The sequence below is a fragment of the Perissodus microlepis genome, chromosome 16, assembly GCF_051167445.1.
Source record: "Perissodus microlepis isolate ML-2025 ecotype Zambia chromosome 16, ASM5116744v1, whole genome shotgun sequence".
In the NCBI taxonomy this organism is placed as follows: Eukaryota; Metazoa; Chordata; class Actinopteri; order Cichliformes; family Cichlidae; genus Perissodus; species Perissodus microlepis.
In genome coordinates this window covers 19,147,237-19,170,595 of record NC_140476.1, presented here as the reverse complement: position 1 = coordinate 19,170,595, position 23,359 = coordinate 19,147,237, and the positions used below count along the sequence as shown (strand labels likewise).

General features: G+C 41.8%; 1 protein-coding gene across 3 annotated transcripts in view; it reads right to left on the bottom strand.

Moving 5' to 3' along the window:
- Positions 1-374: 374 nt before the first annotated feature.
- The window catches only part of gsk3ba (glycogen synthase kinase 3 beta, genome duplicate a), a 35,424-nt gene continuing 12,439 nt past the window's right edge, over positions 375-23,359 (bottom strand). Inside the window, exons 3-11 of one of the 3 annotated variants that reach the window (XM_084954681.1) lie at positions 17,869-17,952; positions 10,440-10,550; positions 8,857-8,987; positions 7,318-7,424; positions 7,009-7,106; positions 6,797-6,904; positions 5,048-5,234; positions 4,545-4,643; positions 375-3,784 (exon numbers count right to left, since the gene is read on the bottom strand). In XM_084954681.1, the coding sequence (XP_084810807.1) occupies positions 3,750-3,784; positions 4,545-4,643; positions 5,048-5,234; positions 6,797-6,904; positions 7,009-7,106; positions 7,318-7,424; positions 8,857-8,987; positions 10,440-10,550; positions 17,869-17,952 (960 nt within the window). In that variant the 3' untranslated portion in view covers positions 375-3,749. The remainder of the gene's footprint in view (positions 3,785-4,544; positions 4,644-5,047; positions 5,235-6,796; positions 6,905-7,008; positions 7,107-7,317; positions 7,425-8,856; positions 8,988-10,439; positions 10,551-17,868; positions 17,953-23,359) is intronic. The other 2 variants (XM_084954679.1, XM_084954680.1) reach the window with 2 other exon arrangements.

The following is a 23,359-nucleotide window of genomic DNA, read 5'->3' as shown; positions in this document are numbered from 1 at the left end:
TTTCTGTAATATTCAGATAATCCAGTCTGGCACCAACAACCACACCACATTCAGAGTCCCCTTTTTGCCCCCATTCTGATACTCTGTTTGAAGTTCATCAGGTCTCTCGACCATGTCTACACACCTAAATGCACTGAGTTAGAGCCATGTGATCAGCCGAATACACATTTGCATTAATGATTAGTTGAGCAGGTCTACCTAATAAATTGCCATTTACAATATATAATGTATGTCCCTGCCACTTCAGCAATGTACATAAATGTCAGATATATTTAAGCTGCTACTACTTTGGTTTGAATTTTCTTTAACAAAATCGATCCGATGTCTACAAAGTGACGGAAACAAACACAGTAAAAGAATCTCAAACAGACAAATTTCATGATCATTTCCAGGCTATCCTACTCTTTATTTAATGCAAATTACAGTACCAGGGAACTATTCCTCGGAGCACGCAGAGGGAATATTTACAGAGGCGCACATTTAGCATACCTTCACAGAACAAAAGGAAAAAAAACAAACAAAAACAAACAAACAAAAAAAGAAATCGAAATTTCAGTCACAAACAGAGGCATTCAAGTAGTAGTACTGTTATACAGGATGTTTTTGTAGTATTTTCTTAAGATTCTTCTTTTCTATTACCCCAGTTTAACCCAGTCAGCATATGACACTAGTGTATATGTCAGTATAAGATATTATACTAGCTTATACACTTTTATTCTTTTTTTGGTAGCCATTGTGGTGCTTTAATTGAACTGGAGTAAGAGGGCAGGGGTGAAGTGGTCCAACCTTCTGGTGGAGGGTAGCAACACGTTCATGAATGCAAAATTACAGCAAGCGGGAGAGACAGGAGAAAGGCTACATGACTTGACCCCTTAGGTGCTACTGAATTTCACCCCCCTGAATACTCAAGAGCAGGAGGAGAAACAACTAAACATCCAAAGAGAAGAGAAGAAGAAGAGTTATTGCCTCTGAGGATGGCTCATCACAACATGATGGTTTGGCTTTGGTAACAGAACCAACACTGCGAGTAATACAGAAACTGCACTGTATCGTATATAATATATGAGGCCTTTTTTTCGTTTAAAACCCTGCTGCCGTCCACAGCACACCACCCACCCACTTCATACCCCAAATCTGTGCCAGGACTGCAGTACACGTGTATGTGTGTGTGTGTGTGTGTGTGTGTGTGTGTGTGTGTGTGTGTGTGTGTGTGTGTGCCCCCCGAGATAAAACATCTATTAAAATAAACACCTGTCTACTATATCTTCAGTTAAAGAAAAAAAATATCCTTACAATTAACAATGTCTGTATATTACATTTAGTGTGCAATGAAAAGAGCAGGAGGGAGAGGATGTGCATCGGGTGGAAGAGGGGGCGCGTGAGTGAGCACGCGGACAGCAGGACATTCAACAGCACCAAAAGGGAGAGTCACAATATCAGAGGGGGGCGGTGACAGTGGGGGTGGGGGGTTGATGGCGTGGGCTGGGTGAGGGTGGAAACAAGGCGAAGGTGTATGAAAGCAAAGGCACTCCAAACTATAGTTACACTATACATGACTAGTTCTTGTTACAATAATACAGCTGTAATCTACTGTACTGTACAGGTAAGATTGAACATATGGCTGGATAAAGCTGATCATCGTCGTCGTCATCTACAATATCCATACACAACATCAGTTTTGCCCTGATTCTGTTTTTTTTTTTGTTTTTTGTTTCATTTTTTTGTTTGTTTTTGAATCTTTTTCATTCCGTTCCCTCACCCTTTGTCATCTTTGTTTTTGCTCATAAACAGTACATGGGTCTGCATATATACATACCTTGAACACAACATGGAAGAAAAAAAAAATCAACATAACAACATAAAAAAAAACAACATACAAGTCATACAAGTCATACAAGTCATACAAGTCAGAATTTTGGTGAGGAGCATTTATACTGTATGTACAAATTCAGTTTTTCTTTCGTGTGTGTGTGTGTGTGTGTGTGTGTGTGTGTGTGTGTGTGTGTGTGTGTGTGTGTGTGTGTGTGTGTGATTTTTTTTTGTTTTCTGAATTTTTTTTTGTTGGTTTTATCCTTTTAATTTTTTTGTTTAAATGTAGTGAGTATTCTCCGTAAATATGACGATTCGTCAGACTGTACCGAGTGGCTCTATGTGCTGTGGGGGTGGAGGGGGACAAAAAGAAAGGGGCGCTCCGGTCGGTGGTCGCAGCGCACGAGGCAGCCGGTGGTGCGCCGAAGACCGCGGGCCGAGAGTCGAGCGTGAAAACGAATCTCGAATTCTTCACAAAAACGGCAAGAGAAAGAGAGAGGGAGACAGGGAAAAGGGTGGGGGACACGTTTGTCTAGACGCTGCACTGTCACAGAAACACTGTTACAGACAGAGCCGGTACAAAGACGGGGAATAGAGCGATGCCCTAAATCCATCTACAGCCTTAATACAGACGACACAGGGAAGTGGCTGCTGGAATCTAACCACACTCCAGCAAAGAAGAGAACAACAACAAAAACAGAAATAAAATAATAACAAAACACCACCTTATCTAAATCTATTGTCTTTAGGCAGCGACAAATATTGCCACTGCTCTGCCAGATATGAGCTCACCATAAATGATTTCTGAACCATTGTAGTTAATATACATATATCTATATATACTTTTTATACATAAGGAAAAGTAATATATAAACTGTGTGTGTATGCATGTCTGTTTTGTATTGTATGTATATATTATACAAGCACACAGGACCAGATACATGTCACATCCATCGCACATGGCAATCCAAAAGACGTCTGCCCAGGAGTACAAAAAAAAAACAACAAAAAAGAAAATAATTAAAAACAAAGTTGAATAAAACAGATCGCTAACCATTTTTAAAAATAACCCCGGGCAAAGAAAAAAAAACAAAAAAACAACACTGTCCAAACATGTCCTCCCAAAGAGGACTGTTTCTTCCCACATACACCAGGATCATCATGCATCCATGTGTGTGAGGATGTGTGTGTTTGAGGGTGTAGGTGTGTGTCTGTGTGTGTGTGTATACGCGTGCGTGAGCCTCATGCCTTGTCTGCGGAAGTGGATGTGAGAGGGCTTGGTGGCCCCCAGGTGATCCTACCATACTCAGGCCATGCACTACAGAAAGAACCAAAAGGGGGGCGGGGCTTGTTTTTGTTTTTTTCGAGGAGGAGGGGTTGGCCAGGGGACGGAGGGGTCAGAGGTCAAAGGATGCAGAAAAATGCAACAATGGAGAGGGAGGCCAGATAGAAACAGGGCAAAAAAGGGCGAGAGCTCAGGACTTTTCTACAGATTGTCCTCTTAGCAGGCTAGCATTGTGTATACGTGTACAGTGTACTTTTTAAATCAACAGTACAGTCGATAACATCTTCGGCCCTGCGCTTCACTTCCCTGTCGAGAGGGCACGGAGAGGCATCTTTGACGGAGGATGGAGAAGAGTTCAAACAGCTTTATGTTGAGGCCGGGTTTGGGGGTAAGAGAGGCAGACTGGGGATGCTAGGTTTGTGGTCAGTTAGCTGTCGAACCCGGCCTGCTTCAGCATCGCTCCGCTGCTGCCGGGGAAGAGGAGCAGGGCAGAGCTGAGCTGAGCAGAGCTCACCCCCTGGCCAAGGCAATGGAGAGGCTGAGGGCTGGGGCTGAGACCGGGGCGGGGCAGATGCTCTGTGGGCTCAGGAGGTGGAGTTGGAAGCTGAGGCAGAGGCGGTGGTGGTGGTGGGACCTCGCTCTGTGCTGCTGCCATCTATGAACAGGAAGAGGAAGTGCTCAGTTGAACAGCTGGTTTAGAGATAAAGGTAGAAAAAGAGTTACAGAGACACAATGAGAGCGAAGGATACAAATCTGTGTATACAAACTACACTGAACAATATAAGCAGCAAATGTGAATCGATAATACTACGCAGGTTAAACATAAGCATACATGAGAAGAAAGGAATTTTAAATTCTGGAAAAACACACAATTTAAAAACAATTAGAAACCCCATGGATTGATGGGAAAAAACACTAAACTTTTTTTTAGCAGTTCTTTGAAGTGGAAACGTAATAATTAACAAATGTGAAGTAAGCTAAGCATGTCACATGACTGGGAGTGAGTTTGGGCTTATGGTGTCGGGCAAAAGCCGCTGCTGTAATAGAGCACAGTGCGAAGAATTTATAGCAAAAAACCAAGCAAGGGTGTCACAATTTTTTAAAAAAAACCTCAATAATCTTGTTTTATTAATAATTAAAAGCCAAACTCACAGCTGAAAACACCTAACATACTGCCAAACTGAGGTGGCATGTTAAGTAAAGTCAACCCTTCGACGAAAACAGCATGTGTTGTTGTTTGCAGTGTTTAGTGCTCGGAGACATGAGTGCAAAACAACTTCTGGCTTAAGTTAAATTGAACTTAAATTGAACTAAAGAGGCTGACCTTTAGGGGCTGAAATTGTTTTTCAAATTAGCAGTAAGCAAAGCCACAACCAGTACTTCAAAGTAATAAATATAGAGCAGCTAACCACATAAAACAAGGGTCTGACGGAGGTAGCGTGGCTCTAACCTGTGGTGGCAGATGCATTGGTTGGGGTAGAGGCGGCAGCCTGGCTGCGGGCGTGGGCAGGGATGAGTATGGAGGCCAAAGAAGGATTACTAGATAGTTCTAAAAGAAGAAGAACACACAATGCATTACCACATTATGCTGTTACAAAGTTACCTGCAGACCAGCGATAACATAAAAGTGGCGTTTTAAGATGTGCTTAGATTTCCTTACGGATAAATGCTACTGTGAATACGAGATAACCGATATGTCCCAGACAAAAAAATTATTTAAATGTACTTTATATTCTTCTAAAAAATCTGTTAGATTGGAGTATCTAAATAAAGTAAAGTGAATTATTCAAAACAGAAAAACTTTGAACCCTCAGGGCTTCGGATCCCCCTGAATTTGTTATTTTAATATTCGTTTTTAAACCATATTTACAATGCAAATGGGACTTTGGGAGAGGTGTTATTTTTTTAAATGAATGGTTTCTCTTCCGAGGAACGCTTTGTGAGTGCGCCTACCCTGGGTAGTGAAGTTGAAGAGCGAGGGCTTCTCTCGCCCGTTGGGCAGTTTGATGCTGGGGTCGCGCAGCTCGTCAAAGAAGGAGTGTGCGCATGCCTCTAGGGGTGTTAGGCGGGCCGTGGGCGTGTACTCCAGCAGGCGGGAGCACAAGGCGATGGCCTCCGGAGGCGTACGTGGTCGGAACACCTGAACGTCAATTCGAATCAACAATGAGAACATCACGAGTTTCCAAAGAAAAGAGACGTTTCAGTATTTTTAGCACAAACGCATATACAACACACACAAACACACACACACAAAGAGCATATGACCGGATGAAAAATGAATCTTTACTAATATCCTATGAAAGCTAATGCACTTTGTCCAATGCATTTTTTATGGTGTGCTATGAATGAATCAGTGGAAGCATATGACTGCTGTAGCAGTGAGTAGCAAATGAAATGCAGCTACAGAGAGCGACCACAGCGAGGCACGTCGGAGGTGAACAGGAGGGCCTGATAGCCCTGCTCCCTCCTGATTGGCTAATTGCCTTTTCAAATAGAAGAGCTGTGCTTAGCTAAGGAAGAGAGACTGTCCTTTAGATTTTAAAACCTGTTTAGTTCTCAAGATGAGTTAAAACAAGCAACGAGGCAACATCGTGATGTTGGGAGGTAGGGTGGCAGTTGATGAAGTAACTGACTGAAGTAGGATAGCGCAGGTTTAACATCAGTCCACTCTAAAACATCAGGCAGATCTTATATTTGCTTTGAGCCTGTGCCAAAGCTCTGATGCTGCTGATAATAGGCCCAGACGTTGTGCTACAGGTGGTCAAGAACAAAGAGAGTGGTTGTTTTCAGCTCGATGAACCAGTGCGTCATTATCAAACTCCTCCCTGAAGCAAGTCTTGCAACTCGGAAGTCGTGGTTAAATGCTTCAATTGTTTTGAAGCATCAGCTAAGTCAACTTTCATTTCAGGGTTAACTGCTACTTTAAAACGGCATGTTCTGAATCACCAGTCAGATCCGGTAACAAGTGCTTAAAATGTAGAGTTCTACCAGCGATGGTGTTGCATCCTTCTCCTTTCTTGCTCTTATAAAGTCTGATATTTTTTTCTTTGTTCAAATAATTATTGGGACTGAAAAAACTTAAAAACCAATAAAATATATAAATTTAATATAAAATTCAGGACTGACTTATTCAAAATTGGAGAAATAAAAAAACCCTTACTCTCAGTTAAGGATGCCAGTTGTCTGGCTGATGTGATTTGGTCAAGACTCTCACTTAACATTAAAACAAAAGCATCTTTGGCAGCATCAACACCAAGAAATCACAACTGCATGGCACGTTCGGGAACACTGAGAAGGATTTCAAGGCCTTCATTCCCATTCCCCCCCGAGTTTGAAACAGTTGATGCAAAAAAGTACACAACGCCTCAGATTCATTGCCTGGTGCTCAATATTTGATTTGCACATCCGCACATTGCTGCTAGCTACCAGTCAGCACATCTGCTCTGAGCACGAGTGCTGCTGATTCCATAATCTCGATCTGAGGGAGATAAGTGTGAGCTGAGTTCAGTAAGTTTTCAGTAAATGCAAATTCTTTGCATCTTTTATTTTTTAGAACTCTGTGCATTTATGGCATTAATTATTTCACATGCAGGTCTGTTAGATGAAGATGATGATGTTGGATGGTTGCGAAGCATGCAGGCAAAACAGGAATGGCAGAATGCTTTTGCGGTGGATCTTAAAGAAGTAAAAGGGCTCCTGTACCTGTTGACTCACCTTAGTCCAAGGATGTGCCTTGATCTGGGGGAATTTGAATTCAGTGTAGTTGGGGTTCATCTCACGGATCTGCTCTCGGGTCGGGGTGCCGAGAACCTGAAACACACGGGTGGAACCATTAGCCCGACTAATATTACATCCAACTTGAAGCTGTATTTGTTTGGGAATATTGGAATACTCTCGGTTAGTACGGTCATTACCTTGATGATTTCCACCAACTGGTCCACTCCGCTGTCACCAGGGAAGATCGGCTGTCCCAGGAGCAGCTCTGCCAGTACACAGCCGGCTGACCACACATCTAAAGGACAAGGCAGGAGTCCGATTGTAAAAGCAGAAGAGGAGCAATGACGACTTGCTGTAAAGCTTATAAACTCCTTTGAGTGCTGAACCAGAGTAGAAAAGCACTATATAAGAACCAGTCCATTTATCATAAGTAACACACGATCTCATAATTTCCTGATGAATGTGCATGTGTCAGGCAGCGAGAGTTGTTGCTCGAGTTAGCCTACCTATGCTGGAAGTGTAGTCAGTGGCACCAAAGATCAGCTCAGGCGCTCGATAGTAGCGAGAGCAGATGTAGGACACGTTAGGCTCTCCACGGACCAGCTGCTTAGCGCTGCACACAAAATCATAGCAAATAATCATCATCACCACCATCTGCATACTTCAAAAAAAGGGAAAAAATGAACCCGAAGAAACACCCAGTACTGAGGATTTACACGTGTGATAAAACCTCAGTGGACTTCATATCCAATCAAACACACAGCTAAAAGGAAGATTTCTACATTTCTGCTACAAATATAATCAGCATTTATGCTAACGAATGAAAAGTAAATAAATCATCTGTTTTCAACAACGCACGCTGATCTCAGTTTGACTTTTGCACACGTTATAGAGCCTGTATAATGCGCCTGGCCGAAAACAGCTCCCACATTATTATGTTGCTGGATTTAGCTTTAATGAAGGCGTTGCATTCTCTATGGCATTGTTTTGATACGATTTAAGCAACATTTATTACGACATTTTCACTCCAGAGGTGGTTCACGTTTTTCCGCTAACAAATTGAACAAATTGGACAGTTGGTTGAAAGTCTTCTACAGCACATCCCAAAGCTTCTCAGTGGAGATACAGTCTGGACTCTGTGCTGGTGTGAAAATGATGTCTCGTGCTCTCTCAACTACTCTTTTCACAATTTAAACCCAGTGAATCCTGACATTGTCATCTTGGAATGTGCCCGTTCCATTAAACAAGGAAAAAACCTGATTATTCGGCACATTCAGGTAGCCGCTGTCCTCATGTTTGGGCAGATAATGTTGCTGAACCTAGACCTCAGTCACTGAAGCAACCCCAGATCATAACGCTGCTTCCACAGGCTTGTAGGGTAGGTACAGGTATGATGACAATGATGGTGGCTGCATCACTTTTATTTACCTCTCTTCAGGGTACAGTGTGCTCATCTCCCGGGAACAGAGCAAACCTAGACTCGTGGCACCACGTGACCTTAACTATGGCCTCACCTATTTTCTCAGTTCAATCAGGCAGCCACACAGTGTGCATCAGCTTAAGGGTGAAACTCTTCAAAAGGAAGAGAGTAACATTTGGGGAAACAGACTGACTAGGTATGTTTAGAGCTGGAGACTGATTTCATTCTCATGCTCATAAATATAAAGTCATATGAGAAGAGATGTAAACAGGGGTCAGTCTCGTTTGCTTAATTCCAACATGATCTGTTGTAAGAATGATGTACAGCAGTCTTACAGGGCCTTTTTCTTGGTTGTGCATAGTTACAGTGTGTGATTTGCTGTCTTCAGGACACTGCTAAAGACTGAGGATGAGCAGCAATGTTACTTAGAAGCCTTCTGAAACCTTCACACAGATTCAGAAGACCCATTCCTTTATTTCCACTGTCCATGCTAAGCCAAGCTAACTGGTTGCTGGTGCTCACTTTTTATGTTATCGGACATCACAGCAGTACCAATGTGAACATCTTTTGTAAATGCCAAGAAAAGAAAAAACTCAGATCAGTGTAAAACATGACTGTCCCTCACCTGCCAAAGTCACAGAGCTTGAGAACAGCCGTCTCTGGATCCAGCAGCAGATTCTGGGGTTTGATGTCCCGATGGCAGATACCAAACGAGTGAATGTAGGCCAGGCTCCTGAAGAGCTGGTACATATACAACTACACAGGAAAACACACACACACACACACACATAGAGGTTAGACAAACAGCAAACTTCCATTACAGCACTAAAATATAGAAACTCTGGGCTGTATTTCAGCTCCAGAGAATGAGTTTTACAGCAAAGGTTTAGACTCCAGTTTCACACACTGTTTCTTTTAACTCCTAAACATTGTTACCCAGCTTTTGTAGAGATAAAATTAAGTATATGAAGTGTTTTTATAGACACACACTTTTTAAAACTAAAGCAAATTTTTAAATCCAAATTCATTTCCTGTTTCAAATTTGCCGCCTCAGGTCAATCTATTCTTACAAATAAGATCAAACAATGTTTTACTTGTTAACACAGTGAACTAGAAAAGTCCTTCAGATGGAGTTTTTTTTTGTGCCTCTGCTAATTATTCCCAATTTGTTTCGCACATCTGTCATCTAAGTAAGTCCTAAAAAGTAGCATCTCATGTGTGTACACACGATGCAATCCAACAAAGCAGTAAAGTTTCACATTGTGTAAAAGAAATCTGAAGACAGACAGGAGTGTTTCTGTGATTTTTATTTAATCTAAGATCTGTACAAAACACAACGTTAAAAAGTTAGTAAAAGTCATCTACGGGCAAAAATAGATGGGATATGCAAGGACAAAAATGTTCAATTGTTGAGCTGTTTATATTTGGGGTTTAGCAGTGAAACTCTCTCAAAATATGATAAATTAGCTTTTATCAAAAACAAGCTGATAACACAGCTCAGTGATTTCTGGATCTTATGATGCTGGATGAAAACTGAGCCCCATAATCAACTAGAAGAGTTAAGCCACATTTTATACCAACACAGCTGTTTAATAAAAACATAAACATGTTTTGATTTGATAATATTCTTTCTGTAGAAAAAAGAAAAAGATGTACTTTAAGAAATGTGAAGATAAAGGACACATAACGTGGGGTAGTGTGGTTAAAGTGGACCTACAAGCAGTGTGTCTCATATTAAAAGTATAACAATTCTCCAAGCCCAAATTTATCACGACTGATTCACACACAAAAAGCCCACACCCCATTTTACTGATATATTTACAGTCTTTATACTTGCAGCTTTCACCAGACTAACTCAGATTTAACTAAGTTGCTGTAACTACTGGTAAGAATTACCAGAGATATTCGATTAACTATTATGTATTTCAGAATTGTTACATGGTCATCTCATAGAACATCTGCCCATGCTCCGTTTTAACCTTCTGTTTACAAAGAGATACCAATCAGAAGTAAGCAGGATTAAAGGAAGGCTTGCTAAAGCGAACTGTTTCAGTCAGTGGATAAACCAAGGAGCTCCACCAATGAGGATTGTTTTGAAAGCTACTATAGTAGACTCCAAGAATAAAAAATATGAGATTGGAAACATGTCCGTCAAGTTCACTTTAAACTGTATCTTTTTCAGCCTTGTTAAACAGACAGAGCTTTTACCTTCACATAAACCATAGGCAGAGTCTGTTTGGCTCGGCTGTAGTGTCTGGCCACTCTGTAGACAGTCTCAGGCACGTAATCCAGAACCAAATTCAGATACACTTCATCTTTCTGTCGGTGAGAAGCAACAATAGAAAAGAAAAAAAACATGGTTACACTGACAGAAATCATGTAAACTGTATAGAAAAGACACTTGTAATCTAAACATGTTAAGAAAAACAACACAATCTTGGAAAATGCATGAATTTAACTCAAAACTTGTGATCTAAATATAAGCACCCATCCTATTACCCTGTCTCTCTCCTCTTAGCTGTGATGCATCTTTTCCTAAGAAAGAAGCCGTATTCATGCTGATGTAATTGATGCTTTCTTGCAGCCTAACTGGGAATCCATTGTATCTCTCCCTGCGGGCAGGAAGCACACAACCGTGCGTCATAACAGCCGTTGCCCCGACAGTGGCCGCAGACAGTGATATCATTTCCTCGTTTCCTGGTTGGACGAGGCCAGTGTTGGAGGGCGGGGTTGTGTACATTGAACTCTGGAGCGCACTGACCATGAAAGGATGCTGTATCTGGGGGGTTCTCCACCCAATTATTCTAAGACTTCCCATTTCCTTTAAATATGGCCAGAATGAGCCCAAAGTAAGCCATTAGAGTGTCTTGACGAACTCAAGCTTGGGAGGCTGTAAATCGTATAAGGCTAAAATGCAAGAGTTAAGAAATACTTTAAAAATTCAGGAGGAAGGTTACTCACAAACGCATACGTGACGCATTGACAACTAGCCTGCTCAGGCTCTGATTGCATGCTAGGAGGAACAGCAGAGGCCTCTGCATAAAACACTATGCCCATGTTAAGGGTGATGTGAATAAATCAGCACTGAGTGATCAGTGGTGTTTTTTGGAAAATGTCCATCATCAGAAGAAGTGTCGTCTTCTAAGCATTTAATGCTAACAATAAAACCAGTAACAGAATACCAGTAGTAGTAACAATGTAACAAACTGAGCACTTTTCTAGAGGACAAACCTGGAATTTATATATTTTTCATGCATTCTCTACAAAATATTAGCACAACCACAGTCCTGCTGTCTCTCTTAATACTTTGACTTCCCTCCCAACTGCATAAATCATTCAACAGCCACTTAATCACAAATTGTGGCCCAAACCACTGGACAGAGCAAATTTGATCTAATATTGCTCAAACTAGAGCAAGCTGAGCTTTAGTGGAGGGGACTTTTCTCACCAGGGTATTGGTACACATTTGATGCTCTAGTAAGTATTCATAGCACCAAAATGGTGAGGCGGGACTAACCCAAAATAAACTGAAGAAACATGGCAGCCATGCAACACTGCGGGCCACTGATGTGTTTTAAATACAGCTGAGGTATATGAAGCAGAGCGAGAAGCTAAACCTGGCCATCGCTTTATTGATGGTGTTGCTTTTCTTTCAAGGGATTTGCTGATGCAGTCTTTGATCTTTGCAACACAACCGACTCGCCTCCAAAATATAAGTTGTGTGCGTTCACTGTTTATCACTGGCAGAAGGCTCCTTCACTCGTTTCAAACATAAATGTAAGATAAAGTGTAAATGGACTTCACATGGGTGTGTCTTCTGTGTAGGCGCATGTAATACTGTGATAAACTGCATTTTTGATAACAGCAACCCATCACCCACACTGTAACTGCATCTGCAAAGCTATATACCTCATGTGTTCCCTCATCATGACATCTTTGAGAGGATCAGTGGGCGGTGAGCGCATACTGCTACATGTAATCATGTAGCACTGACTGGTATTGAACAGTATCTGCACAGACACCCATGAGACATCCCTCTTTGAGTAAAAAAATAAATAAATAAATCTGAGCTTTTAAATTACACTTTAATTAAATTATTCCTTGCTTTCTTCTCTCCCTCCTATCTAGTCTGGGACTGAGTGTCTGGATTCCTTTTGCCTCCTCTCCCCCATCTGTTAGCAACGCTGCCCAACATGCAGCTTAGGCGCTGGCTCCCTGCAGGTCTGCAAAGCAAAATGAGTGAGCTGGGCCTGTGAAGAGCCTCCAGACAGACTGTGCGGTACACTTCTGTCAGCTCAGTGTCCTGCTTTGTCCTGACAGCTCTCTCCTGTTCACACTCAGATGACTGGACACATACACAGACAGCGAGCGAAGTACAGGGCCTTGACTTCTGGAAGACAGATGGACAGGCACGCACAGGGTTTCCGATACTGGTGAGTATAGCTTCATTTTACAAAGTGATCCATCACCGGCATCGCGTTCACTCCTTAGCATGCGATCTTTGCCTTTCTCTTCTACCAATCATAGCACACAGCCATCCCTCGTTCACCAGCAAAACTCCCATTGATAAGAATTGTGACGTCTGGAGAGCCCATTACACCTCCTTCTGGTGCCACTAAAGCTATATTTAGCCTAGCAACAGTGATGACTCACTTCCTGCCTCACTACAAAGCTACTTCCTTGGCTTGTTACCGGAGGTTAGCCAGGCAGGATCCGATTGGCTCCTTGTTCACTCCCAGCTAAGCAACCCAGCCTCTAATTTGGTGAGAAAAACTGGCTACGCTATCTGTCAGTAAGCTTAGCAGTCTTCAGTATGTAACGCACAGTTTGCATGTCAGTCTTCACAAGCAAAGCTTTTATTAGCATGTGTGTTTGCGCTTCTGTGTTGACATTATGAAGCATATTTAAATGCATATTACGGGAGGAAATTACACAACTGTGAGTGCAAATGAGTCTGTGAAATCAAGGAAGGCAGACAGCGGCACAGACGGAGCTCAAACAAGATGTGAGGGACGTTAACTGAGTCCTTATTTTGGCCCACGCTAATGAAGACTGCAACATGGCACTACGAATCTAAGAATAAGTCTTTAATATGTGCAGGAGCAATGCCAGATATGTCAGCCACAGCCATAAACTCTCACCTGTCTCTCACTTGCTCCTGGGAAATCCAGTGGCAGCTCTACCAGATTCATTATCTAGATGCAATGCTATTCAACAACAGTGTCTCTATTAAAATCCGGAATCACTGATTTAATAGCTCAAAAACCCCCAGAAAGAAGCAGAAAGCTACACTGGTATGTTATCCACAGCCGGATCAACCAGTCAGGAGGACCGGAGGCAGAAGAGGTGCCCCTGGGCCCATTTGTTTTGTATGTTTACACAACCATCCTTCAGCTGAACTCATAAATAGCCACACAGGCTCATTGTCAACCCATCAGTTCATAAGTTCACTGCACATCATTTAAAAATATGCACCATCCAAGCGGAACATAATCTAACATAATAAAGAACTGAAAACTTGATGTAGATTTATTTCTCATACAGAAAATACACATTTTTTATTTTGTCTTTTCTAAAAATCAGTTGTTGAAAGTCCTTTAAAGGCACCAGCAACAAATACCACAAAAAAACAGTACAGTCCCCTTTTCCTTTCCAGCTAATTCACCAAGCACGCAAGGTTGTTGAGTCATTCACGTCACTTAAATCTGTTTGTGATGTGCACGTCTTTCTGCTTATCAGACAGCATCTGAAAGCGTCTGCTTCATATCTGAAGTAACTCGTTGCAGTATTAATGGAGAGGCACGCACTAGACTGTGGTTTCTCTGGTCGCCAGTTTCTGAGCCCACAAAAAAAGAAAAAGGAAAGACTGATGTGAGAATGCCCTCAACAAGAATCACAATAACAAGAAGAAGAAGAAGAATCACAAGAAGAAGAAGGATGTATGCCTCCAACAACTAGTCAGGGTTACATTCTTAATCACCCAGACTGATTATAAATGTGGAGAAGAAATAGTGGACACCAAAGATTAGGGCCTCCAATTCAGTATCATTCAGTATAACAGATTAACAAAACTCAGTGGGAGCAATAAATATGATTTGGGTTTTTGACAAAACAATAACAGGGGGTGAAATTTAGTTTTAGGCTTTGTGTGTGCTGGAGTCGTTCCTCTGAGTTTATTATATATCTGCAACATCACAGAGCAGCAGGATTCATCCATCAGCGTCACTTATGCACGTGGCACAACAATAGCGTTATTAATTACGTACAATACATTTTCCCCAACATGGAAACGTTTTTCCGACATGAATCAAAATCTAATAGGATGTGACACAGCGTACTTTGATTTACTTACTTTGTAAGCTGCAGTATTTAAAAAAAGATGTGTTAACTAAAGTCTAAAGTGGGTACAGATGAGTTCCATGTTAACAAAACTCATCATCGTTACACATCCCTCCTGAATCCTGTCTGAATCACATAATGATGTCAGTTTTAAGACACTGTTGAAGTCAGGAAAGTTACAAATGCCCACGTTAGAAAAGTGCATCTCTTGCACATCATTAAATTAACTGGACATGATCAAAGTGATTTCCAACACTAATGTATGACATTAACCAAAGTCACAGCTCTATCATTAAGTTACCATTTCTTTACACCATTGTAATGTACAAGTCTATTCTTATGTTTAATTGGGGGCATAATTGGGGGCTCGTCCGGGATTTGAACCCAGGACCTCTCGCACCCCAAGCGAGAATCATACGCCTAGACCAAATTGTCTGCATTTCATAGTCCTCAATAAACTCCTACACTTTTTAGAGTTACACCTTTTCAACTGCTTATTAATGCAAATATCTAATCAGTCAATCATATGGCACAACTCAAACTGAGCATCAGATTGGGGAGAAAACTGATTAAAGTGTCTTTGAATGTGGCGTTGTTGTTGGTGCCAGACAGGCTGAGTTTTTCAGAAACTGCTGATCTACTGGGATATTCCCGCACAGCCATCTCTAGGGTTTATAGAAAATGGTCTGGAAAAAAAAAAGAATATTCTGTGAGCGGCAGTTCTCTGGGCGAAAATATCCTGATCCTCGCCAGAGGAGAATGGCCAGACTTCTTCGAGTTCATAGGAAGGCAACAGTAACTCAAATAAAACAAGCAGAAGAGCGTCTCTGAATGCACAACACATTAAATCTGGAAGGAAATGGGCTACAGCAGCAAAAGAGCACGCTGGGAGCTGCTCGTGTCAGCTGAGAACAGAAAACTAAAGCTACAGTTGACAAAGGCTCAACAAAACTGGACAATAGAAGATTGGGGAAAAATACAGGATGGTCTAAGATTCCTCACTTTCTGTTGAGAGGTCTCAGTGGATTTTTCTGTGGATCCATCCTGCTTGCTATCAGTGGTTTTGGCTTGATGATGGTGTAAAGATGAGGGGGGTGTTTTCTTGGCACACTTTGGGCCCCTTAGTACCAGCTGAGCATTGTTAAAACACCACAGCATGTCAACATGGATCAAAGTCAGTGAGGAATGTTTCAAGTGGCTTATTTATTCTAAGACACAGAGAATTAGGGTAGTTCTGAAGACCAAAGGTGCTAGATGTGCCAGTGGAAGTTGCAAGTGAGAGTGCAAGTTCATTTTAATGCAGATTCGTCACCTATGAACAATTAATTAGCTGGTTTTTGAACTCTGCCTCTCATATTTCTAATCACCGTTCAGTCAGTAACCTGAAAACGAACTGAACTTTGTCTTCAAGTCTGTTACAACAGAAAAAACCTGTAGTGTCAATCTGCTGCCAAGAATGTTATCTTAATTTTTTTCATGTTACTGAAAGCAATCAGTGTGTAAATATATGTGATTTTAAGAAGAAATGCAGCAGAGGGCAGCTACATGTCAGCAGAGTACGTTCCATGCACCCTCTGAGCAATTTCATAGTTAAAAGTCAAGCGACTATTTGCTTCCCTGCCTACGCTGTTTGGACCGGTGGCCTTCTGTTTAAACACAGCATTATACAAGTGGTTAAAGGGTAAAAGCAAAAGCACACTGTGTGCATCAGGCACGCCACATGCCAGCACTTACATAAGACTACCTGTGCACATGCTGACAGCTACTGTAGCAACAGTCCCTGCCTGTCTCACAGCTGCACCCACCATGAACCCTCATTTCAGGACACCAGTGGCACCTACACACCTGACCTCTTCTCATGTCATCTCTTTGTCTATGTCTTTTTTCTTCCCGTACTTATTTTAAACCCATCTGCCATCAATCCATCAACATGCCTGAAACTCTCCATCCCTTTCACATTGCCTTTTGGCTACTTCACTACCTCTCAGCAGCTCTATGGGTGGTAAAATCCCATACCAAAAACATGGTGCCGGTCTCCATAATTAGACATGGTGAGGAGAGGGCGAAGAGAAGGGGTGGTGGGGGGGACTTATACAAGAAAGTGATGTAAAGGTGATGCAATGGTACAGTCACATGAAACTTGTGCAATATAAAAAAAAGTTGGCAGCGTGTAAGGTGATTTGTGTAACATGTCGCCTCGGCCGTTGTGTCAGTATACCAAGAATTATAGGTGATTCCCAGAGGTCAGTGGGTGTGTGGCGAGAGCCTGGGACAGGCTTGGAACTTGCACGGCACGGAAGGGAGAGCTCGAGTGGATCTATAATTAGCCGATGCCCTCTGACCATCTCACCGTCCACTCCCCTTCAAACCTTAACAGCTTTCCTTGGTGTCGCTAGGTGAGTAACAGGAAAGCATTCCTAACTGCCGTGTCATGGGTATAGTCCCGACAGCATGTGAGCCAAGTCCACGTGGTTCTATATTTGACACACAGACCTTTGCCCGTTGTAAGCTAGCTGAATGACATAGCACAGCCGTGTAGTCTCCAGGGGACCTCTGATGTTCGGCGAAGACCGACAGCAGGGCACAGAGAGGGACTTTCCAGTCAAGATATGTACTATTGTATTTATTACAACTAAGCTGGCCAGGAGAAAACATTAAAAAATAAAAAAAAACAAAACAGGAAAACAACAGATTCCAAAATACAACAAAATGACCTGTGAATGGGACTCAGTGAAATAAATGATGTTATAAGTCCAGTCCCTTTAAACACACAACAAGTTGATTGAGCTAGAAAATGCTCAACTGCTTCTGAAAGTACACAGAGCACATTTAGTTATATATATATATATATATATATATATATATATATATATATATATATATATATATATATATATATATATATATATATATATATATATTCATTCTCTGTAGAAGAGGCTGGTGTTATGCTACTGCAAGCAGAGTCAATAAATTGAATTTTAGATCTTCTTTTATTTTGTTTAGAAGACCCCAAGATACCTTAAAAAGGCCCATAAAAGAGGAATCTATAAATTACCACCTTATTTTAGAAAACCAAAGCAAGGACTTCTTTATGCATTACTTCACTCATCCTTGAATACGCTTCCTCAGCCACAAGCAGCGATACTTTTCCAAGGATGGAAAAAATAGATTATGCTGAACAGTCAATTTAAACAGATGGTTGTTAATATTTTTTCCTGTATATTTGTGCAGAATTAAATATGCATCCTCCCACGGTCAGATGAAGAATTAGAAGAAGCACACCGAGCCGACTCACCTTGTCTCCACTGGAATAGAAGAAGTAGCGCAGGCGGACTATGTTGCAGTGGTCCAGTTTCCTCATGATCTGCAGCTCACGATTCTGAACAAAAGAAGAAAAAAAAAAACAGAAAAAGCGTCAGAGATACTTCATGTTTATGCTTCAGACAGCTTTCATAACACAGTTGGTCTAAAGAGGGTCAGGAGATCATGAAAGCTTTCCACTGAACCTTTAGCACACTGTGGAGAGTTCCTTTTGAGCTTTTTTTAACCAACTAGATGTCAGAAGCGTTACGTGTCAGCCTCAGTGGGTTCAACAGCAACGAGTGCAGTTTGGACAAGCCAAACGTTTAACATAAACCATCAACCTTATATTGCTTATGACTGTCTTATGACAGAAAACGCATTCCGTTAGTCAACTGGTTTCACAATAACATCACTGTGACAGGTCAGTGTGTTACCAAGACAAACACTTCCACAGGGAGGGGAAGAAATCAAACAAAAAAAAGGTTGCATGCCATCCATTCCCATTTAAAGCACCAGCACCTACAGAAAATGGCCCCAGAAAAAGAGTTGTCCAAAAAAAAAAAAAAAAAAGATGTTCAGAAGGGTTTGAGTAAAGCTCTGGGCCCTGTAGTCAGACAATCCAGAGGCCGAGAAAAAATGTCAGACCACTCCATCTGTATTCATATACAGTGTTTCCATACATAAAAAGGTTAGGCTTATGGATTTTCTCAAGGTTGGGCAGGAATTCAAGCATTACAAAAAGCTTTAACAGCTCCATTATAGTCCACATTTGCTCCCATTCTCCATTTTCCTTCCTCCTCTTTTCCACAGCGCTCGGTGTTGACTAAAGTGCTTGTGTAACATTGTGTGGCCCCAGTGTCGAGAAAGAAATGGAGGGTAACAAGCATATGGAGAACTAACACAGAGATCAGAGAAGAAAGCTCAGTACAGGGACAAAGTGGAAAAGAAACGCACCATCAGTGTGTAGCAGTGAAGCGGACTCCTTACGTAATATTCTGACTTTTGGTTAGAAGTCCTGCAATTTGAATGGCGTGTGCACCCCACTGAGTACATTTTAATATTTTCAATTAGAAACGTATTAGAGCAGCATATTCTATAGCTGTGATGTGGGTTTTCAGTGAAGCTGTCCACTTGTAGATGTACAAAAGAACTGCCGCCCACATTTACTTTCTTTTTGTATTTGATGAAGGCTAGCAGCTTCTGGGAAAAATATGATTACATTCATAGCCACAATGATCAGTATGCAGCATGCTTTTAATGAAAAAAAATCAGATGTACATTTCCACTCAAAGAAACTCAGCAGCTTCCTGTCTAATTCCCCTGTAACCAGACTGTCTGTGAATTAACTCTGTAACCAAAGTTACGGAAGCACAGAATTGCATGACTGTCCAGCTGACTAACAAGCTACCAGACCAAGTGTCAACCACCCAACATCAGGGACTCTGCTGTGGGTTTCTGGATGAAAAAGGATGTAAAGCCACTTGCAAGATGTGCAGTTAGGTGGCTGACCACAGAGCTGCTGATAACCCCATACACTGTCTGAACTTTTCTAAAGACAGGTTTCAGGATTGGCTTAGAAGCACCGCACGCAAATCATCTTTGTGTTGTTTAAATTGGACGCACATGTGATGTCAAAAGAAACTACTTTGTGAGCTTTGGACTTTAAACAGAGAGTGATCAATTGAAACTACGAAGTTAAGAGACTCTGTTGTGCTTTTAAGCAACTTATCCATCCACAAATTGTCTAGTATCATTGTGAGTAAAAACACATTATGTAGGAATACACAACTACTTACTGTAGGTTCTTCTCTTTGCTCTTCTGTAATAAAGAGGCTTAACATCAGTGCTACTATTTAGTATATAACACAGCAGCTAGAGATTTAATCTTCCTCTTTGACTAATCTAATGATTAACTGAAATTTATAGTATTATTTAACAGTGGCTTTGATAACTGTTTAACTCCTTAAGTCCAAGTCAAGACGATCATTACAAAAGCCTTTAAAAGCCTCCAGACTGGCATCATCTGGTTTTGCAGCTCAGTGTAAGATAGCAGAATGGGTAAGTTTGTTCATCATATGCAACAACACACAAAAAAATGCCAATTCCTCAAACCAAAAGATTTTAAGCTCGTAGTTTTGCCTGTAAATCAGTGGTTTTCTTAAAAAGAAATATGGATAAACGTGGTTGACAAAACACTGTGTGGTTTGAACTGTCTGTCTGAAGCTGTGACTCATGAAAAGTCCCTTACGTGGGTCGGGATGATGCTTGCAGCTGTCCTTGTCTTTATAAGGCTTTAAACCCATGTTAGCAGGGTTAGGTCCTCTCCACCTAAACAACAGCAGCACAACAGAGCATCTGGTAGCTCAATAGCCTCCTGTAGACAACCCCCCAGTCTAATTCACTTAAGCTGATGCAAATCATCCCCAGTCTTCCCCCTGCTTTTTTACCCTTTATGCAGCCACGACAACCACAAACACACACACACAACCCCCCACATCACCGAGTGACATCACTGCACATGGGGTCAAAGACCGGCCGCAGGCAACGCCCTCGTCTTTTTTGTGCTGGAGTGTCCGAGGGTGTGTCTCTGTCTGAGAGACAGAGAGAGAGACAGTAGCATATGGAGGAGGAGTGGAAAGGCTGTCGAGTAAAGCCCAACCCAGCTCCAGTTATACTGCAGTCCATCCTGCTGACCTATCATCCCCCAGAGTGTGAGCGGCACAGACAGCAGAGACCGAAAGGAAAGAGAGAAAAATGACTTGATTTGAGGCGGCTGCAAGGACTACACCTGAGCGCCTCGCGCAGCTGATGCTGCCAAAACCAAACCGCATCCCAAAAAGATTAAGAACGCCAAAGCCACAGAACAATACAACCTTCGCAAACACGAGCCCTGTCCTACTCTAGTTATTCCCATCTCATACTTCCAGACGAGTCAACCAGCTCCTTGGTTTTGTCGTTTTAAATGGCTTCCTACAGCACCAATGTAGATTTTGGATTGTGTTTGGGAATTATACAGAGCTGTCATTGTGGGAGAACATAAGTTGATTATAAATACTGTAATGTACTTGTACAATCAAACAAATGAAAAAATGATCAATCTGATGTGGTTTAAATATAAATAATGAGAAGAAATATTGTTTATGTATAAGTTAAATGCAATTAAAATAGACCTGCGGTCCCTCTCAAGCCCACTCAAACTGTAAATCATCCAAAATAAAAGAACAAAGGGGTTTCTCTAAGTGTATTACTCAAAACTGTCAAACAGACACTTATGAATTTAAAAAAAACCTACGGGGTTAAATTGATCAGGTTTCAGCTACAGAGTATTTACAGGATTTGTTATTTTTCTTTATTCGTTAATAATATTTACAAGTATCTGCCATCAGGCGTGCTCTCGGTCTGTGTGACAGCGAGGTCTAATGTGAGCATCCATTTTCCGATAGGCTGATATGTGATCCCTCAGTTGGGAAGGGAGAAGGACCCATCCCATAATGGACAACAAGAACACTGTGAGCCCACCAAAGCTGCCTCACAGTTAAACCAGAAGCCTATTCACATGATTACCCTGTTTGACTTGACTTGAATTGGTTGTGTGTGTGTGTGTGTGTGTGTGTGTGTGTGTGTGTGTGTGTGTGTGTGTGTGTGTGTGTGTGTGTGTGTGTGTGCCAGTGAGAGAAAATAAAACGTTCACACATGTTGACTGGCATGGTTTACTCAACCCACGCTCACTTCACAGATGAGCACTAAATCAGACAGGAAAAAAGCAGAAGTGTGGACAAAAGGCTTTTGAAGTGGGGGAGAAGAAAATAGAACGCAGGTGTTTATGTGTGTGTGTGTGTGTGTGTGTGTGCGCACGCGCGCACTGCATGCTTGACAGTCATGTGAAGAGTCTTAGCCCTCATTTGCTTCATTTTTCCTAACAAGCTGTTCATGAGGAGGACGTGCAGATGAAGCAGCGAGAAAGACGAGGCGGAAAGAGCGACAGCCAGCTGAGGCAGAGGGTCTTCTCTAAAGAGGAAACTGAACAATCAAACCAGCGTGAGCTTCACTGAGCTGTTTAAAAGAGGAGGCGGCCTGCTAGCACGTCATGCTAACCACAGGCTAACAGGAAGAGCAGGATATGACTTCACCGGGGCCAGCACGCAGAGCCACAAAAAGACAGTGTGAGTGTCCGCAACGAGCGCCGCGAATTTGGTGGCAGATGTCCGACCCCCTACACCATTAAGTGACATCATTCATCTTGTCTGGCTTCACAGAGCAAAGGACGAGCACATCCTGAGGAGAAAAAAAACTGTGCTGAATCTCCAGCAGGTTAAACGCAGGGTTTTGAGTTGCTCAAGCATTTAGCTGAACCAGTTGGGTGAAAAACGCTACAGGCAAATGGATTTGACTGAACTTTGTGAGCAGTTCTCACAGTTATGGGTAAAAAGAAAAAGAGCAGCGGGATGGGAGTCTACAAGACAACAGTGAGCGTTCTCCTCCTGGGAATAACGGACATAAAATGATGAGCGAGAAGGGAATAGCTCTGCCTTCCAAGCTTAAATCAAATATTAACAGACTTAATTCCCATTAGACATACTACTCATTTATTTATTTATAACAGGGGCATGTATGTAGTATGACACATAACCTACCCATTTATCATTGTCAATACAGTTTTAGTTCGTTTTTTCCTCTTTTCTTCATGCCAGCATTTCATTTTGTATTTTCAGTTTTACTTTAAATGCATGTAAATGTGAACTGCTTCTCCTGGTTTGCAGCCATTGTTTACTGGAACCATTGTCTGACGACATAGCCCCTGCTATTTTTAGTAATGTCTGTGCTTTTTTCCCCCCTTTCCCCTAGTCAAATGTCTACAATTAAAGCATCTCTTGTCACACAGTGAAATAAAAGCTTATGGGTAGAATGTACACAGACTTTACAGCATCACAAGGTCAGAGATGTAAGGTATAAATTGTTTTTTGCAGTAATTTTACAGTTGAAATGTATCTCCTTTAATCATCGCAAAAACTTCTTATTTTTGCCTGTGAGGTTAGAAATTAAGTGTCTGAGTCCATTCAGAGCTGCAAAGTAATTGCTGTGCTTAGGCTGGAATAGCCCACTCAAACCAACCCCAACTCAGCTGGTAGTTGTTACTGTATTGAGTGTCTGCGTGTATGACAAATATATCGTCTCACACGACAATAGTGCACTCGTTTTTTTAAGGTGTGACTTTCAGTTGTGGTTGGAATGGCAGCAACTCTAGAGGTCGGCTGGTGAGCCCCTGGTAACCTTCAGTTGCCGGGAAAAATGTGTATTCCCTACCTGGCTGACAAGTTGTTGGAGGTTGCTGGCTGTCGCTAGGGGTTGTCGATTGCGAAGACAGCGCTGCACCAAAAAACAAAACAAAAAAAATCCTCCTTGCGTGGCTAGCAGGCAGCCATGGTCACCCTTAGTTTGCATTGACACAAACACAAAGTTCAAGTTTAAGCCTAACATGTAAA